We start from the raw sequence: 23,143 nt of genomic DNA, 5'->3' as shown, positions 1-23,143 counted from the left end.
GCACTACCTGGTTTCAAAATGAACAAGTGCATACTAGTAGGATGGAACCCACCACTCTTCGTGTCATGGTCGCGCCCATTGGTAGATTGTGAGCTTTATATTTCGTGCATAATGCTTTTATCGCAGATTTAATGTTCTGAAGAACTTGGAGTTTCCTTTTTGATTGACCTAAAGGCACAACCTGACCAATCTTGAGCTGCCTGCCAACTTGACTACGACCGCGCCACCGCTGCATTATCGAAGCTATAACATCGCTATACGCAGGTTTGAAACTATTCTTGTAAGTTCAGTCTTTTTTTTCCTTGCTATGGGGCGCTTGCAAAGTGGAGCGTCCTTGCACTGTGAATTACGTGCACACTTTCTAGCAAATAAGATTCACCTATGTTGAAGCATCGCCAGTTAAGGGTAAATATATCACAGCAAAGTGAAACGACTTCCCTGCTGCCTCGTGTGTCGTGAAATATAATGCACTGTTATTTAAGGCGATGCTACTGAACGCATCTGTAGAGAAACAAAGGCCTGCAGTCGCATTTTGACACTTGCTTGTTTACGACAGCAAACGATTAGCAATTGATAGGTTTAAATGTTTTTTATTCATTCTTCAAAACGAATAACACCAAGATCCACTGCGAAGCATGGATCTAAAAAACTCGCACTGCTAGGACTGTAAATAGTTAAGAGGCCACAATTGTTGCGTTGATAAACGTTGGGCGGAAATTATCCATGCCCTACAATGTAAAAGCGTCGGGGAGAGTTGCCATACCTTAAATCTCCTTAGTATAAGCCCGTAGTCTCTATCTTAAGAGCCAAGATTGAACTGCATCGAAGGATGTGGTTTGTACTGGTGATGGTTAATACAGTTAAATCTCGTTACAAGAAACACTGTTATAAGAGACACTCGGTTATAAGAGACATTTGAAAACGGTTTGGTTGGTTTTCCTATGTCTGCCATGTTAGCAACATTGCATACAAGAGACATGGTTACAAGAGACACTCGGTTACTAAGGACAACTTTTTCAGGTCCCTGGAGTAAATTCATCACTATTTAGAAGAGACACAATCCAGGTGTGCTCATGCAATGCAGTTGAAGCGTACCAACTCGTACATGATGCACTTCAGATTCCCTCAGCTAAATTCTGTTCCATATCAGCATATGTCAGGAACTGAGGAGTGCTTCCCCTTGATTGGAAAGTCAAAACGACCCCGCTGTTTCAGCCATAGAATCGCATTACTGTCACCTACGAAGCAAATCAAAATACATGAATGACATCCAGCATTTTTAACTCCTCGCTGTTAAAATTTGATTACAAGATGAAAGCTCACAATCCTGATGTCTTTCTCTTCGTGATCGATGCTTCTTGCAGCACCAAAAGCACCAAAGTTCTCGTGCTCAAAGCCACCAAAGTTATTTTTCACTCCAAACTCCACACCCTACCTTCAACCAACAGACAAAGGCATTATGCACTCTGTCAAGTTGCTGTACAAAACAAGGTTGGTAGAACGCCTGTTGCTCGACAGGCAGCAAGACTGTACAATAATAATTGATGCAAAGTTTGCTGTTCAGGTGATTTCAGGTGTCTGGAATGGCCCGAGAAGTGAAACTGCGAAAAACTGTTTCAGACAAGCAGGCTTGTCTGAAACAGCTCCAGCCACCTGGTGCACCACCTGCAGCTAGGGATCAGCTTATCTAGGCTATTTCGTGCCCAAATAAAAGACTCAAGCAATTATGGTGAGTCAGCAGCATACGTGCCATATAACAATCATTCAATGTGAAGCAGCTAGATCGTACAGTGTGGCATTTGCAATAGCCAAGTTGTTCTGGATTGAACATGAAGAATATCTACCTATAGATTTTTATATGTCCTAAAATAAATATTGCACAGATGTTTTCAGCGATGCATCAGCCACCAAACTAAATTATCCAACTTCAATGCAAAAAGTGCTTTCTGTGCTTCTGAAGCAATACATCTTTTATTCGAAGGAAACAATGAATGAATTAATTCTCTAATTGCAGAGTTGCTTTCAAGCACGGCTCACTTACCGACCCACTGAGAAATTGCCGAAGAGTCACTAGGGATTTGCGATAGTTTACACCAGGAAGAAGTCTGAAAGCATGCCGGTTAGGGCACTACCAGACTTTTTGCACTTTGAGCAAAATACTGCGTATTCGGTTAGGTTGTTAACTCTCGGTTTTTCATCTATACATGATTGCAATATGCACACCAGGATGACAGTTACTTTTGCCCTTTATTGACTCCGAGTTGCCGCCCATCTTGTAACGGCCCCACTCAAGTGCACGAGCAATGCCCAATGATCCTATACTTGCGTGTGAACCTCAAGCTCGCGCCAGCTCTAAGAGGCGCCCTTCACAACACGTTCTCATCAGATTGCTCAAATGAAAAAAAGCGAATTAACAAAACTCTATTCGCCGCAAGATCGACCTAGAGGTGGTGGCACCATCGCTCCGATAGTGGGGATGGCAGCCGGTGGCGCTCGCAGAAACGTACGTGGCGTATGTTTGCTTCCGAGTTTGCGGCGGGTTTGTTGGCAATGAAAACGTGTCTTATGCAATGAATTAGTGATTTACTGTTTAGAGTGTTCCAGTATTGTTACTTTTGCCCTTTGCTGACTCCGAGTTGCCGCCCATCTTGCAACGGCCCCACTCAAGTGCACAAGAAATGCTCAACGATCCTATACTTGCGTGTGAACCTCAAGCTCGCGCCAGCACTAAGAGGTGCCCTTCACAACACTTTCTCATCAGATTGCTCAAACAATAAAAGCAAATTAACAAAACTCTACTCGCCGCGAGATCGACCTAGAGGTGGTGCCACCATCGCTCCGATAGTGGGGATCGGCAGCCGGTGGCGCTTGCAGAAACGTACGTGGTGTATGTTTGCTTCCGAGTTTACGGCGGGTTTGTTGGCGATGAAAATGTGTCATATGCAATGCATTAGTGATTTACTGTTTAGAGTGTTGCAATATTGTAAAAAGCAGAAAAATATCCGTGCCAATGCAGCAAAAAATAAATTAAAAAATATGCGCGGATTTTAGGAAAACAAGGCACACAACCAATCGTCTTTTAGATTTACCGGCATCGCTTTGCCCGCTTTTTGCATTGTACGTGCTCACAGGCCTGATACTTGGGCCTGAACATTACATATCTTATCACCTTTTCAACAGCGTGCGCGTATCTTATACGAGTGAGACAGGCAAATTTAGTGTCAAGCCCACGGAGATCAAGGTTCGGTCTCTGACCTGCAGCACTTTAGATTGAATTGATGCAGCCTGGTTTATTATATCGTACTTGACTCAAGGATTAAACAGGTGAAATGCAGCACTGACAGCGTACTGCCCGGCGGGTTGCCGTAGACTGAGTGGACATCAACTCTGGCTAGACAACCAGGCACAAGTATTCCCCAAAAATGAGCTTATGCCGACACTGTACAGGAAACCTTGCCGCACAGGAAGGCTGACTGCTCACGTGTAGAGCGGTGAGTGGACTCAGTTAGCCGAGCTCACAACAAGGTGGATGCTTCTTGCGGCAGATAATCAGGTGTTGCACTGTGAAATGACTAAATGATTTCGTAAAACTCAGGGAAGTATAAAGAATTTCTGATGTGTGTGATGTTTATAAATGGTAAATTAGTACTGTAATTTTTTTTTCAATGAAAATGAATTTCACCATGTGACAGAACTTTTACACACTTGACAAAATTTAGGACTATCAGTGAATAATTTTCAGTAACGTTAAAAAGCGAGCTACGAATCAGTAGCTACGAAGACATCGTAAAAACTGCGGTTGCTGTCATGTTCTGGCAAGAAATTTTGAAGGATGATTTCTTTATCATTGTAATTATTGTTGAGCAGTGACTTGGGGCGGTTCTGTCGTTTACTTCCAAAATCGGTGCGGGATATAAAACTATCCTGAAAGAAATGGAGTTCATCTTATCATGAAACTATATGTGTTTATTCCCGAACTAGACACTGATGGTTAAACGTGTATGAAGCTATTTTACTCCCCTTGTCAGAAACAACCAGTTTGCTCGAAAGATAGCCTAATGATTCTAGCTAATGGGCTACCAGTGTACATTGATCTATGTGTATTATGTAATATTTAGTGTAACAGGTGCTGCGAAGATTTGTTTCTCAGATGTTCGAGCATTTTTCTAAAGCGAAATGTGCTCATTACCACTGTTACGGATGCGCATAATCCTTCAACAGAAGAAAAAAAAAAAAAATGAAGTGCATATATGTGTTTAATATGCGACATCGGTTATATGACAGATGATGCAGAAGTGGGCCTCAGTGTCGTTGAACCACGTGGGATTGTTTAACGTACAGTCAAATCCCACAGCCAAGGAGCACCTTTCGAAACGGCCGGAATGAAACCACTCGTTCTCGAAATAAGCAGTCGAGCGCCCTATCACTGAGACACTGCGACCATAATAATAATAATAAAATAATATTGCTACGAAGATGACGAAGCAGGCAGTGGAGCGGGGCGGAGCGCTCGCGCCAGGCCTGCTGGCCATTAAAGCATATTTCATCGTCATGTCATCATGTCGTTCTGTTTCTGTTGTGTCGCCATGTTCCATCGCTTGTCATGCCGCCACGTACCATTTGGTTGGAGGTGCGGTTCATCCCCGTCCTCGCCTTGCACCGTCGAAGCCAACCGTACGCCGGGTCCATCTGCCGAAAGCCCGTGGAGATCGCCGCCCAGCTCTGCCCCAGCCCTTTTTGCTCAGACCCGACCAGCCGCTGTCCCCAGCCTCGTCCCCAGCCCTGACCACAACACACGACGACCAGGAAGAGCCCAAAGCCGACCCTACCGACCCCACGACGAAGCGACCTCACGACCACTCGAGCGAAGACAGCACCCCCGCCCAAGCCGTTCGGCGTGTCCATGAGCCTTGGCCTTCGGCAAACGGTGAAGATTGGACTTGATGCTCCGGTGTAAGCATTCATCCTATCCTCGCATTTATTATGGTGTCCAGCATTTCATGTCCTAATCCTGTGTCTGTGTTCATCGTCACTTCATGCAATGGATTTCTAGCAATCGATCGGGACGATCGCTCGGTGGCCCCGGGTAATGCTGCGAAGATGATGAAGCGGGCAGTGGCACGGGGCGGAGCGCTCGCGCCAGGCCTGCTGGCCATTAAAGCATATTTCATCGTCATGTCATCACGTTGTTCTGTTTCTGTTGTGTCACCATGTTCCATCGCTTGTCATGCCACCACGTAACAATATTAATAAAATACTCAGATAACTCTATCGTGGATACCGAAGGCACAGAGTGGCTTGATCAAACTGGATTTTGCTATGCAGCAGTCTGCGGTCACATGTTTCAGCAGTTGCGGTATTCCAAACAGAAACGGGAATTATACGATTTTTGAGCGTATGCATTAAATTGCACTGATGGCAGCAACCTGTTTTGCTTTGACACGGCTCTTAACAACAGCAGCGCATTGCTTGAGACACTGCTTGTCAAAGAATCTCAAGCACTGAAGACCGCAACTGATGATGTCCTTTCCCAGCGTGACATACTCTATACAGACAAGTATTTTTTTATTTAATAAAGCACAGGGTAATAGCCTGTTCATACTTCTTTAGCAAGAGGCAGGAAAGTAAGCAAAAGCGCACAGGAACCACGAAAAAAACAAAAAGCACTCTTTTACACGCCGCACGCGTTAAAAATTAAAGACTGCGGGAGGTGGTCAGTTCGAAACCCACCGCCGGACACCCACCGGTAAAAATGGGTACAAGCGTCCCCCGGCTTGGCGCTCGGCTTTTCCAGGGGTGTGCGTTTGGGAGAAGCTCCGTAAACCCCGCTGCGCGCCCCTCCTCCGCAGTGGGCCCAAACCCAGTTTCGAACCTCGCAGCCTGCAAAGGTGGTTCTGTTTGTCTTTCAAAGGTACTTCCTTTGACCCCTCACCTGAAGTGCTCCCTTAGAGCCTCAGCTGCAGCAGTCCTAAAAAAATTCTGACAACTGCTGCGGGAGGTATTGCTTGAGACACTGCTTGTCAAAGAATCTCAAGCACTGAAGACCGCAACTGATGATGTCCTTTCCCAGCGTGACATACTCTATACAGACAAGTATTTTTTTATTTAATAAAGCACAGGGTAATAGCCTGTTCATATTTCTTTAGCAAGAGGCAGGAAAGTAAGCAAAAGCGCACAGGAACCACGAAAAAAACAAAAAGCACTCTTTTACACGCCGCACTTCGCTCGATACTTTCCTCGAGGGATACTCGAGGTGTATCCCTGCGGGCTGGCACACGACGCGAACACGCATCCACATTCGGTAGGGTTCGCCACCATGATGCTAGGCGGCGACTCTGCTCAATCTCGAGGCCAATATGTACGCTACGGAAGGCGAAGCCACTTTATGAAGCGTAATAAGTAGTGCTCAAACGAGAAGCTCAACAATCCTCCGTACTCGTATAGTCTCCTCAATCAAGCTGAGTTTTACCGCCACTCTGTTTTGTACAAATGTGGCTCTTTTGTATCCAAACCGAGCGCTTCTAAACGCAGCAGCATGCCTTTGGTTTCGAATTAAATTATCCGCACTTCAGCGCCCCCAGCCGCGGGAGTCTCAGCCGTCCTACCAAGCCGACCACTAGACCGTGTGGTGCGGACGTGTTTCATCGCTCCTCCGATTGCAAGTGGCTTCCGGAAACGGACGAACTGGCGACAGTGGGAGCTTTCAAAAGCATCAAATAGCTGAGTTCTTTCTTTTATTAACTTTATTTAGTTTTCAGCTAGTTAGGTTAGCTGAACTAGCTAGTTAGCTAGTTCAGCTAGCGGTCTGGTTTTCATGTTGGCAGCTAGGTTTTTCGGCTTCATTCTTCAACTATTTTGTTAGCTTGTTAGCTTTTCAGATAATTATACAGAGTTATTCAGAAGTACCTAGTAAAAGTCAGGAAAGAAGGAAGAAGTAAGGAAGAATGAAAACCCCAAAGAGAAGGACACATATAACCCAAACCAGGAGCCATCATTTGGGAGGGAGAGAGAGAATGCCCAGGTGCTTATCGCCGGGGGTTCCAACATGAGCAGGTGCAGTCGACATATCATGGAATGTATAAAGGGTGATGCGAGTATTAGTTCGAAACTTCCCTGGGATGAAAATGAGCGCAGTGCTGAAAGAGACCTAAAATAGGCTGTCAAAAAATTCAGCAGAGTGCAATATTGTTATAGTAGCCGTGGGGCTGAACGATGTCCTAAATGGTGATGCTGCAAGAGTGGTGGAAAGTCTAGCTCAGGGAGTTGATGATATCAGGGCATTAGCACAGCAAGCACAGATTGTTGTGTGCACCAGAGGTGCTAGGAACAAGCACAAAGCTTGAAAAGGATGTGGTGACAGTTTATTACGACATAAGAAAGTTAAGCCTGCAGAAGTGTTTCGAAGTCGTTGAGGTGAACACGGAGGTGCATAGAGCAGGTTCTGACAGAGCATTTCAGTGAGATGGCATCAATTTTAACAGAAGGGTGAAAGCAGAGATCAGCTGGCGGCAGGCAGGCAGGACTGTAGCTTTTTTAGGGGGTCTGAGAGGATTCCGGCGCAGGGGTAGTTGGAAGTGAAGCAGAAGAACGCATAATAGCGGAGGCAGAGCCCAACAAAATTGCAAAGAGGAGGTCGAGAAAGAAAAGTACAGAAAAAGAGATTTAACACTAGGATCAGCTACATAAACATGCAAGGGGGTAAAGAGAGAGCAAAATGGGTAAATATAGAACAGCATTTGATTAAAATAGCTCTTTGAGCCAGCTGGTTCATACTAGAATGTAATGAGACAAGTGTGAAACACAGGGACAAAGGCATAGAAAAACCAAAAACGACAGGACGGTGTTTTCTGTTCCTTTGTCCCTGTGTTTTGCGCTGGTCTTATTATCGAACAGCAGTTGAAGAAGGACCAAATAGGTGTGTACGCTCTATGCGAGACTTATCTCAGGGATCTAGAAAATACGCCGTTTATAAAAGGCTACGTCTGGGAAGGGTGAAAGAGAATGAGAACGGAAAAAAAGGAGGGAGGGGTAGGTATGTTGATACACCAAGGAACAAATTGGCAAAGAATAAAATCATCTTGCAAAGAGGATATCTGGGTACCAGGAACAATGGCCGGCCTAAAGACATGGCTAGGGGTAGTTTATTTAGGAACAGGACACTAATGCAGGCAGGAAAATAAGGATCTTGTTGAATGTCTCAGTGACGATATAAGCCAGTTTGGAGACGGGCCGATATTATTCTGCTAGGGGACATGAACGGCCACATCGACGATCTGGATGGATACACGGATTGTAACGGGAAGCTAATGCTAGATTTCTGTGAGCGACACGACCTAGTTAGAGTAAATAGAGAAACAAAATGCGTGAGAACAAATCACATGGGAATTCCGCAACAGGCAGATGACCAATGGCTACTGTCTAATGTTGCAGGGAATTTACAGCAAGCTCGCAAAAATGGAAATAGACGAAGAAGGGGAGTGTAGTCTGGGAAATTATCATAAATGTATTTGTCTGCAGATGGGGCCCTTGATGAAAAGAGAAATGGAACTTAGACAAAAAGTAAACGCACAATTAAACGACAATCAAATAGCGCAGATAGCAGCAGACATAGAGAAAGCAATAAGGAAAAGCCCTATGAAAGACAGGGATTATGAAAAGGTAGAACTACTCACAAGCAGAAAAATTAAGGAGGTTTAAGTAGCGAACCGCTGGATGGAAAGAGGAAGCCAGGGAGATGGTGGAATAAGGAAATCAGGGAAGCCATTGAACAACGGCGGGCAGCTTCAAGGGAACACCGAGAGGCAAAGAAAGCACAGGTATCTCAGGAGGAAATAGACTAAAAATGGGAATCGTATCAACAAAAGAAACTTACTGTACAGGCCCGCGTCCAAAGTAAAATAAAGCAGACCACCGATCGACGGATGGCTGAAATATACAATGTCACTAGATGCAGATCAAGAAAATTCTGGAACCATATAAGCTGGTTAAGTAAAAAGAATCAAAGAAAGCAGGACCGGATTCAAGATAACGAGAGAAATTGTTTAAAGGGAGACAACACATTGAACTACATTACATTAGTTATAGCAGAGTCATTTAAGAGCGACAATAGGGTAATCTCCGCAAATCAGGAAGCAACACAAGATAGCCGAATACAAAGCAGCTTAAAACTGACCAATCTAAACTGGAAAAAGGCAGAAAAAAATATTCCTAAAAGCACATCTACAGGAATAGATGAAATTCCGATCAAGCTGGTTAATGAGCTAGGTCCAAGAAGTAAGGAAAGAAGTAAGGAAAAAGAAAAAAAAGAACATTGTTAAAATCATTGGAAACAGTCATAACGAATAAGCAAATAAATAGAAAAGAGATAGCACGCACATAAAATCATAAAGGCTGATTACCATAACATCTGTTATATACAGGTTGGCCAAGCAGGCAGTGAAATTAAAGATGCAAGCATGGGTAGAAAGTAAGAAGATACTCGGAGAACTTCAGAACGGCTTTAGAAATGGTAGGCGCTTAGATGATAGTCTGTTCATACTTACCCAATGACAAAATATCTAGAGTGGAAAATAGACCTTTGTATTTGGCCTTCCTGGACATAAACAGGGCATATGATAACAGGGAACTCCTGTGGAACATATTAAAAGAAGGAGGTACTGGTCATGCGATAACAGATTTCCTAGAGAAAATATACCGGGATAACTAAGTAGAAATTGCATGGGAAAGGATAAGAAGTATGGAAGCTGTCAAGGTATGCAAAGCATAAAGACAAGGTTGTCCTCTCTCACCGCTGCTGTTCATGCTTTATATGATGAATATGGAGCGGAGGACACAAGAAAGTAATCTAGGTTTCAACCTGTCATATAGCTTAGGCGGAAACGTAGTAGAGCAGTGCCTCCCCGGTTTAACGATTGCAGACAATATTGTGCTGTTAGCAGATAGCCAGGAAGACCTGCAGAGACGAAGAGGACGCTCTAGGCTTGTTTTAGCGCAGTTAAGTCAAGTCTGATGATTTTCAATGGCTCAACTGATCAGGGTCTTAAAACACAAGGCCTTGAAATACCCAGAGTGGCAGAATGTAACTATCTCGGGCTATGGCTAAACGAAGAATTGGCATACATTGAAAAGCATGAGCAATCACTTATGGAAAAAGAGCGAAGAAATGCAGGGATAATGAAGCATAGGGCAATGCGGGAATACAACAGATATCAGGTGTTGAGGGGTATGTGGAAAGGAATTATGGTGCCCGGGCTTACTTCCGGAAATGCGGTTTTGTGCCTAAAATCAGAGGTACAGTTGACATTAGAAATAATCAGAGAGCCGTCGGACGATTACCACAAATGAGGTGGTGCAGGGAGATATGGGCTGGGCATCTTTCGAAGTACGGGAAGCTCAGAGTAAAATATTATATGAGGAATTCATGAGGAAATTGGATAGTAACAGGTGGGCAGCTAAAGTATTTAAATACCTATACCTAAAAAGCATTGACTAACAATGGAGGAAAACAACTAGGAAATTAACCAGTAAGCATGCTGGTCACAATGAAGAAGAAATAAAAAGCGTTAAGCAACAGGTGAAAAACACAGAAGGTAAAAGTTGGATAAATTCTGTGGAAAAAAAAACAGAGTGTGGAATTATAATGAAAGCGGAAAAGGCAGATCAGGAAGGAAGCCTTCTTTGATAACTCAAGAGGCAGTGCCCTACTTTTTGAAGCTAGATCAGGGTGCCTTAGAGCACGCAGCTACAAAAAGAAATTTAGAAAGGAAGAAGACACATGTGCAGTATGTGGTAAATCCACTGAAATAATTGACCATATTATACTCGAATGTAAAGGTATCCATCAAGTTGATGCAGGCGCAGTCACTCTTCCCGAGGCCCTGGGGTTTAGAGATATCAGTGGTCGAAGCTAGCAAGAGACGATTGGAAGACTGGTGGCTTAAAAGCAGAAAAGTAACATATTGTTAATAATGAAGAAACAAAAATTCAATAATTAGATTGATGGTATAGTTAACTGATCTAAACCATAATTAAGATATAGGGGAAAAAAAACAACAACAACAAAAAAAGCAAGCATGACAGCAACTGCTACCACCCCATTTCCAAGGGGATGCTCCTATATTCCCTCCAACCATCCAAACTCCAGCGCAGGTTCCCTGCAGGAGCTGTTTTAGCTTCAAGGCTGTTAAATACACTACTGAACATAGAGATACCATACAGCAACAGTCTTGCTGCTTTATTACTTTGGCCAACCAACTAACAGTACAAACTCCACTTCTTTATAACCTGTCAGAGCTCACTAGTATTACCCAGTAAAATATATTTATTGATGGATCAAATATTTTCAAAGCTTGAAAGCATTACAGGAGAGAGTAGAACGTTTCCACATGGCTGTGCAGTAAAACAACTAGAAAAATGAAAATAACACCATTCTAGATTGGCATAAATAAACTAGCACATCTCCAGACATTTTTTCCCTGCCCAGACCCATTTGATGTTAAAAAGCATTAATGGTCATTGCCATCTGCCAAGACATTTGTGTTCACAGTAACTTGTGAATGTGCTAAGAACGCACAAAGATAGGCTGCTCTACAGGATTGTTTTTTCCTTAACATAATTGCAACAGAATTTGTTATGTTCTCACCTGTTGAAGTCCTTGCAGCTGGGCTAAGACGGCTTTTCGTGCAACGTCTGTTTCCTGTCGCATCTCGTGGATGCCTGGTCCTTTAACCTGCTGCATTTAGCAAAAAAAAAATAAAGCAGTCCATATTTAATTTGAGACCATGTACACAGTTTAAGAGTTTAAGAGTAACATCTCAACTACAGCAAGCAACCATTCTCCACACATAACCTTTTTCTTCCCTTATATGCAGGTGCTGCAAACGTGAACACATCATTTCTTCAGTGAATCTGGCAGTAGAAAAGATGACTAGCATGGAATGACGTGCACATAAACCCTGTGCAACACAGTCAGTTTTCTTGGAGAGGACTAGAAGTTTAATGACAAACTGATGCATATACAACCCTGTCACCCTGCCGATATATTTGTATTTTTATTCTTTTTTTATTCTTCCAAATATTTTTATTCTTTCTCATGCAGTGGTAGAACTGGCTTCTTGTAGCAGCTTTTGTAGCAGAAGAAATTGCAGTTTGTAGAAGAAATTTCAAATTTTGTTGCAAATATTTGAGATTTTGTAGCAGAAAAAAACAACAAAAAATGTTTTTTAGCAAAATTTCAAATCTTGAGACTTTTAAATAAAGAAGGCTTGTTTTATTTCCGGAACCCAATTGCTCAGATGTTTATAACGACCATAGCCATGCAAAAACAAGCTTCAAGCTCAAATGCAGTCTAAAGTGCTGTTCTTTCCTTAAAAAGCCTCAAATTAAGCAAACAGGGGGCTTTTCTAAAAATAAAGCAGTTTTTATTCAGAGGGAAGGCATAACGAGATATGCAACTACCCTATAATCACTGTAGCCTTGGAAAGAAGGTTGCTAGCTGTCTTCTGTAGAAATTCAGAACTGCTGCTTCTTATAACTGCAACTTTAAGGCACTATTTCTTCTCTTGCCTTGATTGGTTCCAGCTTGGACAGTAGTGCCGCAGAGAGCCTTTCCTGTCTATTCTTCAGAAGGGCTTGTCCACTCTCAACGTCTGCAAAATGTTTAGACTTGACGCCTTTTGAGAAAAGCAGCTCAGCATTGGTGCTCATATTCCTGGCCAGCCTGATCTCTTCCTGTATCCTTTCCTGATTCTGACCTCTTTTCTGGGTGTCCTCGTCCAGTACATCAGGGTAACGTTGAGGAGCCTTTTTCCTTCAAGACTTGTGCTGATTGGAGGGAAAGTGGGAAGAACATTTTTTGCAGGTCGTGGTGGAAATTTTAATTTTTCCCTCAAGAGAGGTGCGCTGCTGGCGCTGCTCAGTCGAAAGGCGCGATATGCGGGGATGTAGAGTGAGAACCGATTCCGTGCGTTTGCAATCTTTTCTTTCGTTCTTTTTCTTCTGGTAGTTTGGCGGGGTGGCTGGTTAATCAAAGTGACGCAGGGACTCAGGGTCTTGAGTCTGCTTCTTCCATCGCACTGCAGGGGATTGTCCATATGCTTTTCTCATTGTAATTAAAACGTCCAAGGGTACTTACTGACCGTATGCGGGGCTGCAAATATATTGAGTACCTACGCATGAGTTGTTTGCACACGCGCGTGCCCACACACATACAGTTTTGTAGTGGTGGAAAAGAAAAACCTGTCAAGACTGAGATAATCTTCTAAAGGGTGAGCAAACGTTGAAGTTTGGAATTAAGCTGTGAAATTATACAAGATGTTCCACATAAGGGGCTGAACTTAAGGTTCAAAAGCGACCAACACTGGTATGAAAAAAAAAAAGAAAAAAAGAAGCAAGCGTGCAACCTTGCACCTTGGACAGCGTTGCCAGCAGATGTCAGTTTTGGTTTTGCGACAGTTCGGTTTCACTATCATCAGAGTTCTTCAGCGACTTTTGGCGCAGGCGTGGCGCAGAAGTAGGCAAAAAACCGATTTTGTAGCAGCATGTAGCAGGATTTCTGATTTGGCACAGTTTGGCGCAGCAGTTCTACCGCTGCTAAGGGGGTGGGAGGCAATCATTCAGGCAGCGTACTATGAGTCCTTTTTGTACGGGTTTGCAGTAGCAGACTTTGTTAGTTCCAAGAATCTGTATGAGTAACTTTGCTCAAAGCAATGTCAGACTAATGACCCTTCACCAGCAGCAGGTTTTGGAGGGCGGTGTACTACACTGACGAGTAGAATTCAGCTTCAGTTTCAAAACGCCTTTGTCGCCGACACCCTGACACATGATAATGTCGCACCCACGTGTTGAGCAAATGTTCACCTTTACTCGGTATCATGAAGCATGGAAATTCTGAAGCATTAAGACTGCAATTATGATAGCACCATGACTTTAAATGCACAATAACTCTAACTTTACATTGCGACCACACACAGGTGGCCTACCTAGCCCTTAATATACACACAAGCAACTGCAACGGCAAACATGAAATGCAGCCAGATATGCATCTGTGGCTTGACTGGCTGCTTAGACGATGATGCCGATGGTACTAATGTGGCCATTGATGCTGGCAATTACGATGCAGCTGCAGAATTCAGTGGTGCCACTTTCGCAAAAACCACTCTTCCGTGGGCAGAGGCAACTTATCAAGAGATACAAACCAGTAGTTGTACAATCGGAAAGTTCAGTAAGGAATCAGGAGTCTCCCGGGAAAATCGGGAGGGTTGGCAGGTATGCACATATCATGATAGCAATTTGTTGTGTACAAAGCTAACTGTTGTCTCACATTCGGCACATGCTCTGGCAGCACAGACTGCAACAGACCTTCCAATCGCACAGTGCTCAATCTACTATAGAGGATGCCAAAAAGTAGTAATATTCGGTGAAAAATACTAAAATCTTTTTATTACTCAAAATCTCTTTCGAATGATGAAAAACAGAGCAGTTTAAACTAGAGCTCTGAAAAGTCATGTAAACAAAACTTCAGAAAGACATATTTGAAGTGAAAGGCTGGGACAGTACTAAAGAGGTTACTGCTTTTGCCTTCCGCAGGAAGTCTTTGTTGAACACCTGATTATGGTAAACTCCAGACTCCTTTTATTTGATAATGAACAGTTGTTCTAGGCCCCTTTTTGACATGGAGGAGCAAAACCTGGTGCATGTCTTCTTGACTTTAATAAACACTCTTTCACACTCTGCATTACTGCGTGGGAGAGTGAGAATGTCTAACATAAATTTTGAGAGCTTATCATACTTGAAAGTACGATCAATGTCCTGAAGACTGGCAACAGAGTGCCCTGCTCGTCTATGCACTCCTGAATGGTTACTTCTACTTGATTAGAAAAGCTGTGAAAAGTCACTCGGCTTGAATAGTGGCTTGGTCCACTTCAATATTAAAATACCCACTAATCTTCTCGTTAGTGTCAACGATACTCGCTAAATCATTATTCTTCTTTGTAGTGAGATGAAGCAGAATTTCCCGACGACTAGCATGAGCAATATTCACATCAAGCGGCAGTAGGTGCAGAAAGCGTACCTTTCCCCATTGCTATATTTTTGTACGCACAAAAAATCCGTTGAATATTTGGGCATGAACACTTGAAAATATTTCTTGTAGACATCTCACAATCACATCCGCAGCAACTACGCTGCCAACACAGTAAGCCTAACTAACAGCTTGACAGCCGCGGCTAGCTGAAAAGTCAATGATTGCGATGACAATGTAGCCATACTTTATTGAACGGGCATGAGTAGAGGCGCCGACAAGGGATGTGGCAAAAAAATAAGACGTGCCGCGGAGTGTACAGCCCGCCATGAGACGGCGCACGCTGCACAAAACCAGCTGGGTTCGCGTCTTTGCACGTTTACTCGATCTAACCCTGCTACCTTTTTTTGAGTCAACACACAAATCGAGAAAAATTGTAAAATGAGAGTGGGACTACGATACTCGTAAGAAAGCACTGAAAATCAGGCACTTTACGATAAAATCGTAAAACTTGGCAGGTATGCTGCAATAATAGTGCATGGGACAGACACAGATGAAGGCTTATATAATGATAAGTCTCCCATAGGTGACAACAGGTATTACACTTAGGGGTGGAACTGATTGGCCGTGTCTTGGAGCACACTTGAGAGCAGAAAAAACTGCCTTTTGAAGCAGGTTTGAAGCAGGAAAATGTGCTGCTATTCCTAGCTGCTCCTCAAAATACATTGTGCATTCATAAAACTTGACTACACCAAAGTATCCTTGCAGTTCTATCAAACAGACTGCAGCTTGAATGAAGATAGTAATGTTGACAGCACACACAAAAGGAGTGGCTGTGGCTCTCACAGCTTGTCTTCGTGTCGCCCTACATATTGTTTGCGCGAGGCTTCTTGTGCGATCTTATCTGCTTTGTAGCCGCAGTTGAGTGCACTCTTTTGCTATTTTTTTTCTTTACAGTGAGCATGTAGCACATCCCACTAGATTTTGTTGCCCCCAGAATAAACCAGTGTTTTATCCCTAATGCGATTTTGTACTAAATTAACTGCAGCAACAAAACAGGTTTTTAATAATTCCTATAAAAGTAAAAGTTGCATAGATTTCGTGAATAAAAACAAATGGATGACAATATTTTAGTGCGAAAGAAGCAGGTCTCCGAACTTGGCAACTTTTTGAAATGGCAAAAATGGCACCTTCTACCTCTAGTGATAAAAGATGCTTTTTCTGAGAAAACTATGCTGTACCTTGCAAAACTATGGTGCATTCCTTTGTGTCGAGATCTTTGCCTACCACATATAACAATTTTACTGAAAACAAACTATAATAGTAAAGGATCACCATTCTTATCTGCACGCACCCACATATAACGAATCACTTTTAAAATGTTGACAACAACTCATAATAGATTTGGTTTCTTTATCATTGTCTTGACCAGATTCCTAGCAGTCATGGAGTTTTCTTATTTCACACGCAATCAGTGAATGGCCCTTTGATGTTCTGAGTCATCAGTCGCACCAACTAAGTCACACTCAGAATCTGACTGAGAACATTGGTATCTGGTCTGTGGATTGCTATCAGCATACCCTGGATGACGCGAATCTGGTAGGACACTTCAGCCCGAAAATGGTGCTTAAGACAAATACCTTCTGTGGCCAAAAATATTTATCCTGTGGTCTGTAAACAAAAATTCCATGAGATTCCAAGGAAGACATCAAATTGTGTTTCAGAATACATCTCATCTAATATTCAAAACTATCAGTGCAAAGACCCGCCCTTACCACTGCTACTATAATGCAAATGGTTTCTGGCAGTTTTCAGGCCCATTCGACAATTCGACATTCCTTCTGGTCCCTTGAAGGCTGAATTAAGGAGAGTTTACTGTATTCAGCAGCAGTATGAAAGCTACATCCAGTTCCGTGCACGTCTTTCCTGTACAATAAACCGGTATATGGCAACCTGTATAAAATTTGTATACTAGATTTTTCAGTAGGGTATACACTTCTGTGCAATTATAGTTTAATATTATTTGCAAATACCATGTGAATTCTGAAATCAACAAAATGAACAATGTTTGCTACCTTTCAATTTTCCATCTCTTTTTCTTCACATAACAAGCATTTGAAATACTTTTTTCTCATATTCGCATTCGATTCGAAAATCTCAATATTTGCACACCCGAGGTTACAATTACAATATTTACTTTTAATGAAGTTTCTCCCAAGCCCTCAAGCTCACCTACACGTATTCTTGCAAACAAGGCAAAATAGTTTCTTTCTATCATGGTGTTGTTCCTATTGGTGTCCTTAACCAAAATAGCATTAATTATTCAAAGGAAAATGTGGCTGGTAGCACATATATTTTGCAAGAAATGCTTAAATCTGCAATTTTTCTTGGAGTCACAGGAAACTAGGGGCCTTAATGATTGCCCCCCATCTCATTGAAAATGCTTCTTGAACTTTAGACGCCTCACACAGACAGCCAGAGTGTGCCTCAAGACTGATCACACAGCTTGCTGTTGTACTTTTACTAGTTGGTGGGTATTTACAGTTTCAATACACAATTTTCATTCTTTTAGAGGACAGTTGTGAAGCCACTTTTTTCAGGAGGTTGAGGATCGGCCAAAGTGTCGCGGGGCCTAGGAGATGCCCTCAGAGCTCCGTGCCTCCTCATTCGTTACAATAGACTGATCTGATACAGTGCCATTGTCCTAAGACTACATCTTTGATGGCAGACTTACACTTGTTTGTAATAAATGAGCATTTGTTACAACTGCTGTTACAAGTGGGCTAGACTGTATACGCACCCACACTGAATGGGACATTTTAAAAAAATTCCACATACCAATACAGTCGCCAACCGATTTCTAAAAACAAAAGGGGTCAAAAAGGCATCCAGAAAAAACGAATTCACAATGAACAGATCACTTTATTACCAACGACTTGAAAAACTAGCCAGTCTGTTTCTGCGCCAATTTCCTCACTCTCATAGCCAGTCTCCTCTCTGGCGCGAGGGAAACAGCAGAGAAAACTGCGCAACGATCAGAGTAGTGCGATGTTCAAACAGAAAGAGGCGAGGGACACTATCAAACCAGCTTGGATGGAGCCTCGTTGCTCCTACGTGTCTCTACATCAACACCCTTTTTTATTTTTTTCCACGTGGAAGAAAAAAGAAAAAGAATGGAAGCAGTGGCTGTCTTCATGAGAGGGTGGTAGCAGTTTGCTGCACGCGTTCTATCATTAAAAACAAATAAACAAAAACAATGCTGTCTCATGACCTCCATCAACTGTCTGGAGTTGGAATGCATTTTAATCTCAGCTTCAGTAACAGTACAAACACCGCGAAAAGATAAATCGATATGAATATAGCAAGCCAATGCTTAAGCGTAGAATAAGTGCGTGCTTCATTAATATTACTCTTTGTGATCGGTGATACAGGAGAAGTCTAGGAACATAATGTACCCTATCATCAATAAAGGAATAGCTCGCCATAACTTGCGGGACTAATTTTGATACAACCATTCAAAAATCAAACTAGCAAGACCAACGGGAGCAATATTTCATGCAAAGGTATCACGGAGGTCATGTTTAGTTGGGACACCAGGAGCACTACAAATGAATTATAACCAGAGTTAGTTGTCAATTGGCAGCAGGCGCTTTTTGGGGCACTAGACAGGCTCAATTTTTTTTTTTTCTTTCATGTTCGTGCATTGTCGTCTGCAAGCAGACTCGTGTTACCGCGACACTGCTTGCAGCCGCCATGGAGATCTGCACCACTGGCTCTCTCACCAGCACCTACACGTAAGCCATGACATATGGTCATGTGATATATCGCGCTTACTGGCTTGTCCTCCGCAGGACGGAGCTTAGTCACCGCCGGTCGACGTAGCCGTAGGGTTGGAGCACACAGTGCAGTGCTGCCAGATTTTGGCGAGTTACTCCCCACAGCTGGCAGTGTCTGCTATCAAGAGTATAGTAGGTATGCGGGATGCATGCAACGCAGATCCGTGGTTGCAGAAAAACAAAATGGCAGGGACATTATGGTAATTTTTTGCAGCTTTTGACCCATGATAGAGAGAAAAACTCTCCAAAATCTAACGAGAAACGTTTCAAACGCTCGAAATTGTAGTTGGCATTACACACCGACTATGGAGCACCTGAAGGTGCTACTGCAGAGTCCGGATAACCAGGCAGGTCCTGAAAATCGGGAGTCCAAAAAATCAGCCGGTGATTGTGATCATACTTCATGCATATTTCCTATCTTCATCATCTGCAGAACCAAGCTGTGCACCTTATTACATTCAGCCCCCCAAGAGCTCCTGTTGCATCTTTGTATTATAGCCTGGGCATTCTTTCTTTATCCCTACAAGTGAACGCTCATTTTTCGTACCCACAACGATGATATCATTTTGGACAGTTTTTCTTCGACATGTTTAAGCAATTTAAATACTAATACAAGATTTGCTAAAAAAACTAATCATGGAAAACAGACGACTTACTTTTTAGCTATCTCTTTTTGGAATTCATTTCCTTTCTTGGCAAAATCATCTCTCAGTTCACCATCATTTCAAAAATCATTGAAAATCATTTATTCCGTCATATCTACTGAGGGTTAATATATATATATATATATATATATATATATATATATATATATATATATATATTTTTTTTTGGTTTTTCTATTCTCCATGCATTTGTAAAATTGTATATATTTTACTTCTTTTCTGCTCACCCTTGTTACCACTTTGTTGCTGTTTGTTTCATTAACTTACCTTTTGATGTCCTTGTATTTTCTGTTAACGAAATAAATTATAATTTCTTCATCACAGTTACGTTTAAGATTTTATTAATTAGAAATTGTGTAAGAAATATAATCACTGTGTAAACCTGTGTTACTTTTACTGTTGGTTCATTATTTATATAGACAGCGCGAACACGAAGACAAAGGACAAGATAAAGGAAACCACAGTAGAAGCGCTGACTCACAACTATGCCTAAGCCCTTTACTCCAAGGCCCAGAAAAACAAACAAGAGCGCCCGTCTCGGCTGCGGGAGGTGGTTAGTTCGAAACCCACAGCCGGACACCCACCGGTAAAAATGGGTACAAGCGTCCCCCGGCCTGGCGCTCGGCTTTTCCAGGGGTGTGCGTTTGGGAGAAGCTCCGTAAACCCCGCTGCGCGCCCCTCCTCCGCAGTGGGCCCAAACCCAGTTTCGAACCTCGCAGCCTGCAAAGGTGGTTCTGTTTGTCTTGCAAAGGTACTTCCTTTGAGCCTCACCTGAAGTGCTCCCTTAGAGCCTCAGCTGCAGCAGAGCGCCCTTAGAGCGCCCGTCTATAAACATTGTATTCCTATAACTATAAAGTGTAAGGAATACAATGTTGGAAGCAGTTTTCAAATTGAGCGAGTATTAGACATTTAGCAGCATCTGGCTTAGTAAAGGGCTTAGGCATAGTTGTGAGTCAGCGCTTGTACTGTGGTTTCCTTTATCTTGTTCTTTGTCTTCGTGTTCGTGCTGTTTATATTAATAATGAATAAGTACCAACTCGCCCAACAAAGTATCTTGGTTTTACTGTTGGATTGATGTTATGTATGCTATGTACTTTTTGACAGGAGGTCCCCCTGACATGCTAACTTCGGGACCTCCTTTTGTATGTTTTTAATAGTATAACTTGAAGCGCACTTCAATGCACAGGTCTTAAAACTAAATTTGTTATTTAACAACCAAATTTGATGAAAATTCACTGAAACGTTCAGTCTTTTCCACTGATTTCAAATACGCAAAAATTTTAATTCTGGGACGGCTAATTCGAGAGGTATAAGAAATGTATTGAAAAATTACTGTTATCTGTCCAAGCAACAGGAGAAAAATGCTCATCAGAAATTAATTTTTAATATACAGGTGGTAACTATAAAGTGTAAGGAATACAATGTTGGAAGCAGTTTTCAAACTGAGCGAGTATTAGACATTTAGCAGCATCTAGCACTCACAGCCATGGTAACTATACAAGAATTTCAAGATAAAAAAAACTGAAAGGTGAAAACAAAAAGTGTGCTTCCAACATTGCATGCATTATACTTTCAGCTTGACCACACAAAAGGAATCATGGCTCCAGCTACTCTAGTTGCCGAGATATCCTTTGGGCAAACTTGTAGTTCAACACAAAACACAATTCTGAGAAAAAGCCAAAAAATGCATCAAAGTAATTTTGATGATTGAAAGTGAGAAATATTTACACAGTTACATTTGAAAACATCTAACAAGCCCCAGGTAAGGTCTCTCTCTCATAGGAAACTGCAATGTTTCCTGAATTGCTCACATTCAGTTTGGCGTACAGCTTGAAAACTGACTGTGTGCACTTGTGTGTTTTTCGGTTGCATGACTGACAGCAAGCGTCAGCTTGTTTTTGCACATAAGCCTGCCACGTTCACGGTGGTGAACGTTCATTTCTGAACGTACATAATCCAAAGCCATTTGGTGACTGCCAGTAGCCTGCATGCATCACAGGTGTCGCAAAAACGTTCACGACGAAAGGGTTGTTTTTGAGTGCCCTCGGCAGCCCAGTTTGCAGTCCACAAGTAAGCAGTTCACAAAATTTAAATTCACAATGGAGAACGAAGTTCCGTTGGGTGGTTGGGTTGCGATGCTGGCCCTGTCAGCGGGAAATACATTCTTCCTGTCCGTTGCCCCATTTGAAGCCTGGTTTTATCTTGTCCGCCACTGTCCTTTGCCGCTCTTTAGTTTCTCTAAGCTGCAGAAACGCCATGTCGTGGCGTACGCAGCTGCTGCCGGAGCTACTTCCAACTGCCGGGAACGTTAGGCCTACTGCGGTAGGTTCGACGCCACAGTCACCGGATGCAAGTTCGTCACCCGTAATGTCTTTGCCGTGAAGTTTTTCCATCTGCGAACAATTCACTTTCTTGTCAAACTTGTTTCTGGGGTGAAAGTTCACTGCTAGACGATGCATCGATCTCATACTGCTTCGATCACAACACAGAAGTAAAATGGTGCTGCCTCTCGCACTGGGCTGCGACCGAGCATAGGGCCCAACAGGCGAGTCGACCGGATGGATCACGCAGGCCAACAAGCCGACACAAAGAGTGGTGATCAGTGACGATATTGAAATGACGCTCACATAGATATGGCCAAAACTTTTGGACTTCAAAGAAGGCTGCCAGACACTCCAACTCTGTTACTGTGCACCCTTCCACTTCGGTCACAGTTCGGCTTGCATACGCAACAACGTGCTGGAGGCCATTATGAAGGTGGACAAGGACCGCAACGACGCTGCTGGCATCCGTGTGGATGTGAGTAGGCGCTGCTGGGTCAAAGTGGCACAGAACAGGCCCAGATATTAAAAAATACTTCAGCAGCTGTAATGCAAACTCACGTGCAGATGGCCATATAAATGGAGTATCCTTGTGAAGCAGAGAAGTCAAGGGATGGGCGAGCTGAGCGAATCAGTGAATGAACCTACGGAAGTAGGAGTACAAGCCCAGAAAGCTTTGCAGATGTTTAAAAAAACAGGGTTGCGGGAACTCACACATGGCAGCTTATGCCGTCATGATCGACAAGAAACCCAAGAAAAAGGGTTTGCCGCTCACCAATATGACACTTTTTGGAGTTCAGAGCCAAGCCAGCTTGTGCAATGCAGGTGTGCACAACACTCAATCGATTATTATGTTCATGAAAGGTCTTGCCGTAAATGATGACGTCGTCAAGGTAACACATGCATAACCTCGTCACGCAAGATAGTGTCCATGAACCGCTAAATGTAGCTGGGGCACTGCATAAGCCAAAAGGCATCACGTTAAATTTGTACAGCCCATTCGGTGTAACAAATGCTGTCTTCTCCTGGTCCGACGGATGCATGGGTTTTTGCCAATACCGTGACCGTAAGTCAACTGATGAGAAGTATGACGCAGACTGAAGACAGTCCATGACGTTGGCTACACGTGGGAAAAAGGTAGATGTCTTTTTTTGTGATGGCATTTAAACAACGGTAGTCGATGCAAAAACGCCACGAATTATCTTTCCTGCACACCAGTATAACAGGAGCAGTCCAAGGACTAAATGACTCCCGAATGACACCTTTCTGCAGCATGCCGTAAACTTGTTCGTTGATTACTTC

General features: G+C 42.9%; 1 protein-coding gene across 1 annotated transcript in view; it reads right to left on the bottom strand.

The window, feature by feature from the left end:
- LOC146203401 (serine/threonine-protein kinase 31-like) overlaps positions 1-23,143 on the bottom strand; it is a 237,328-nt gene that overhangs the window by 77,173 nt on the left and 137,012 nt on the right. Inside the window, exon 14 of the mRNA XM_084588737.1 lies at positions 11,642-11,731. Within this exon, the coding sequence (XP_084444863.1) occupies positions 11,642-11,731 (90 nt within the window). The remainder of the gene's footprint in view (positions 1-11,641; positions 11,732-23,143) is intronic.

This window comes from Amblyomma maculatum, chromosome 1 (assembly GCF_055883805.1).
Source record: "Amblyomma maculatum isolate TAMU_Amacu chromosome 1, ASM5588380v1, whole genome shotgun sequence".
Lineage (NCBI taxonomy): Eukaryota > Metazoa > Arthropoda > Arachnida > Ixodida > Ixodidae > Amblyomma > Amblyomma maculatum.
The sequence above is the reverse complement of the archived record's forward strand: the minus strand, read 5'-3'. Positions and strand labels throughout refer to the sequence as shown.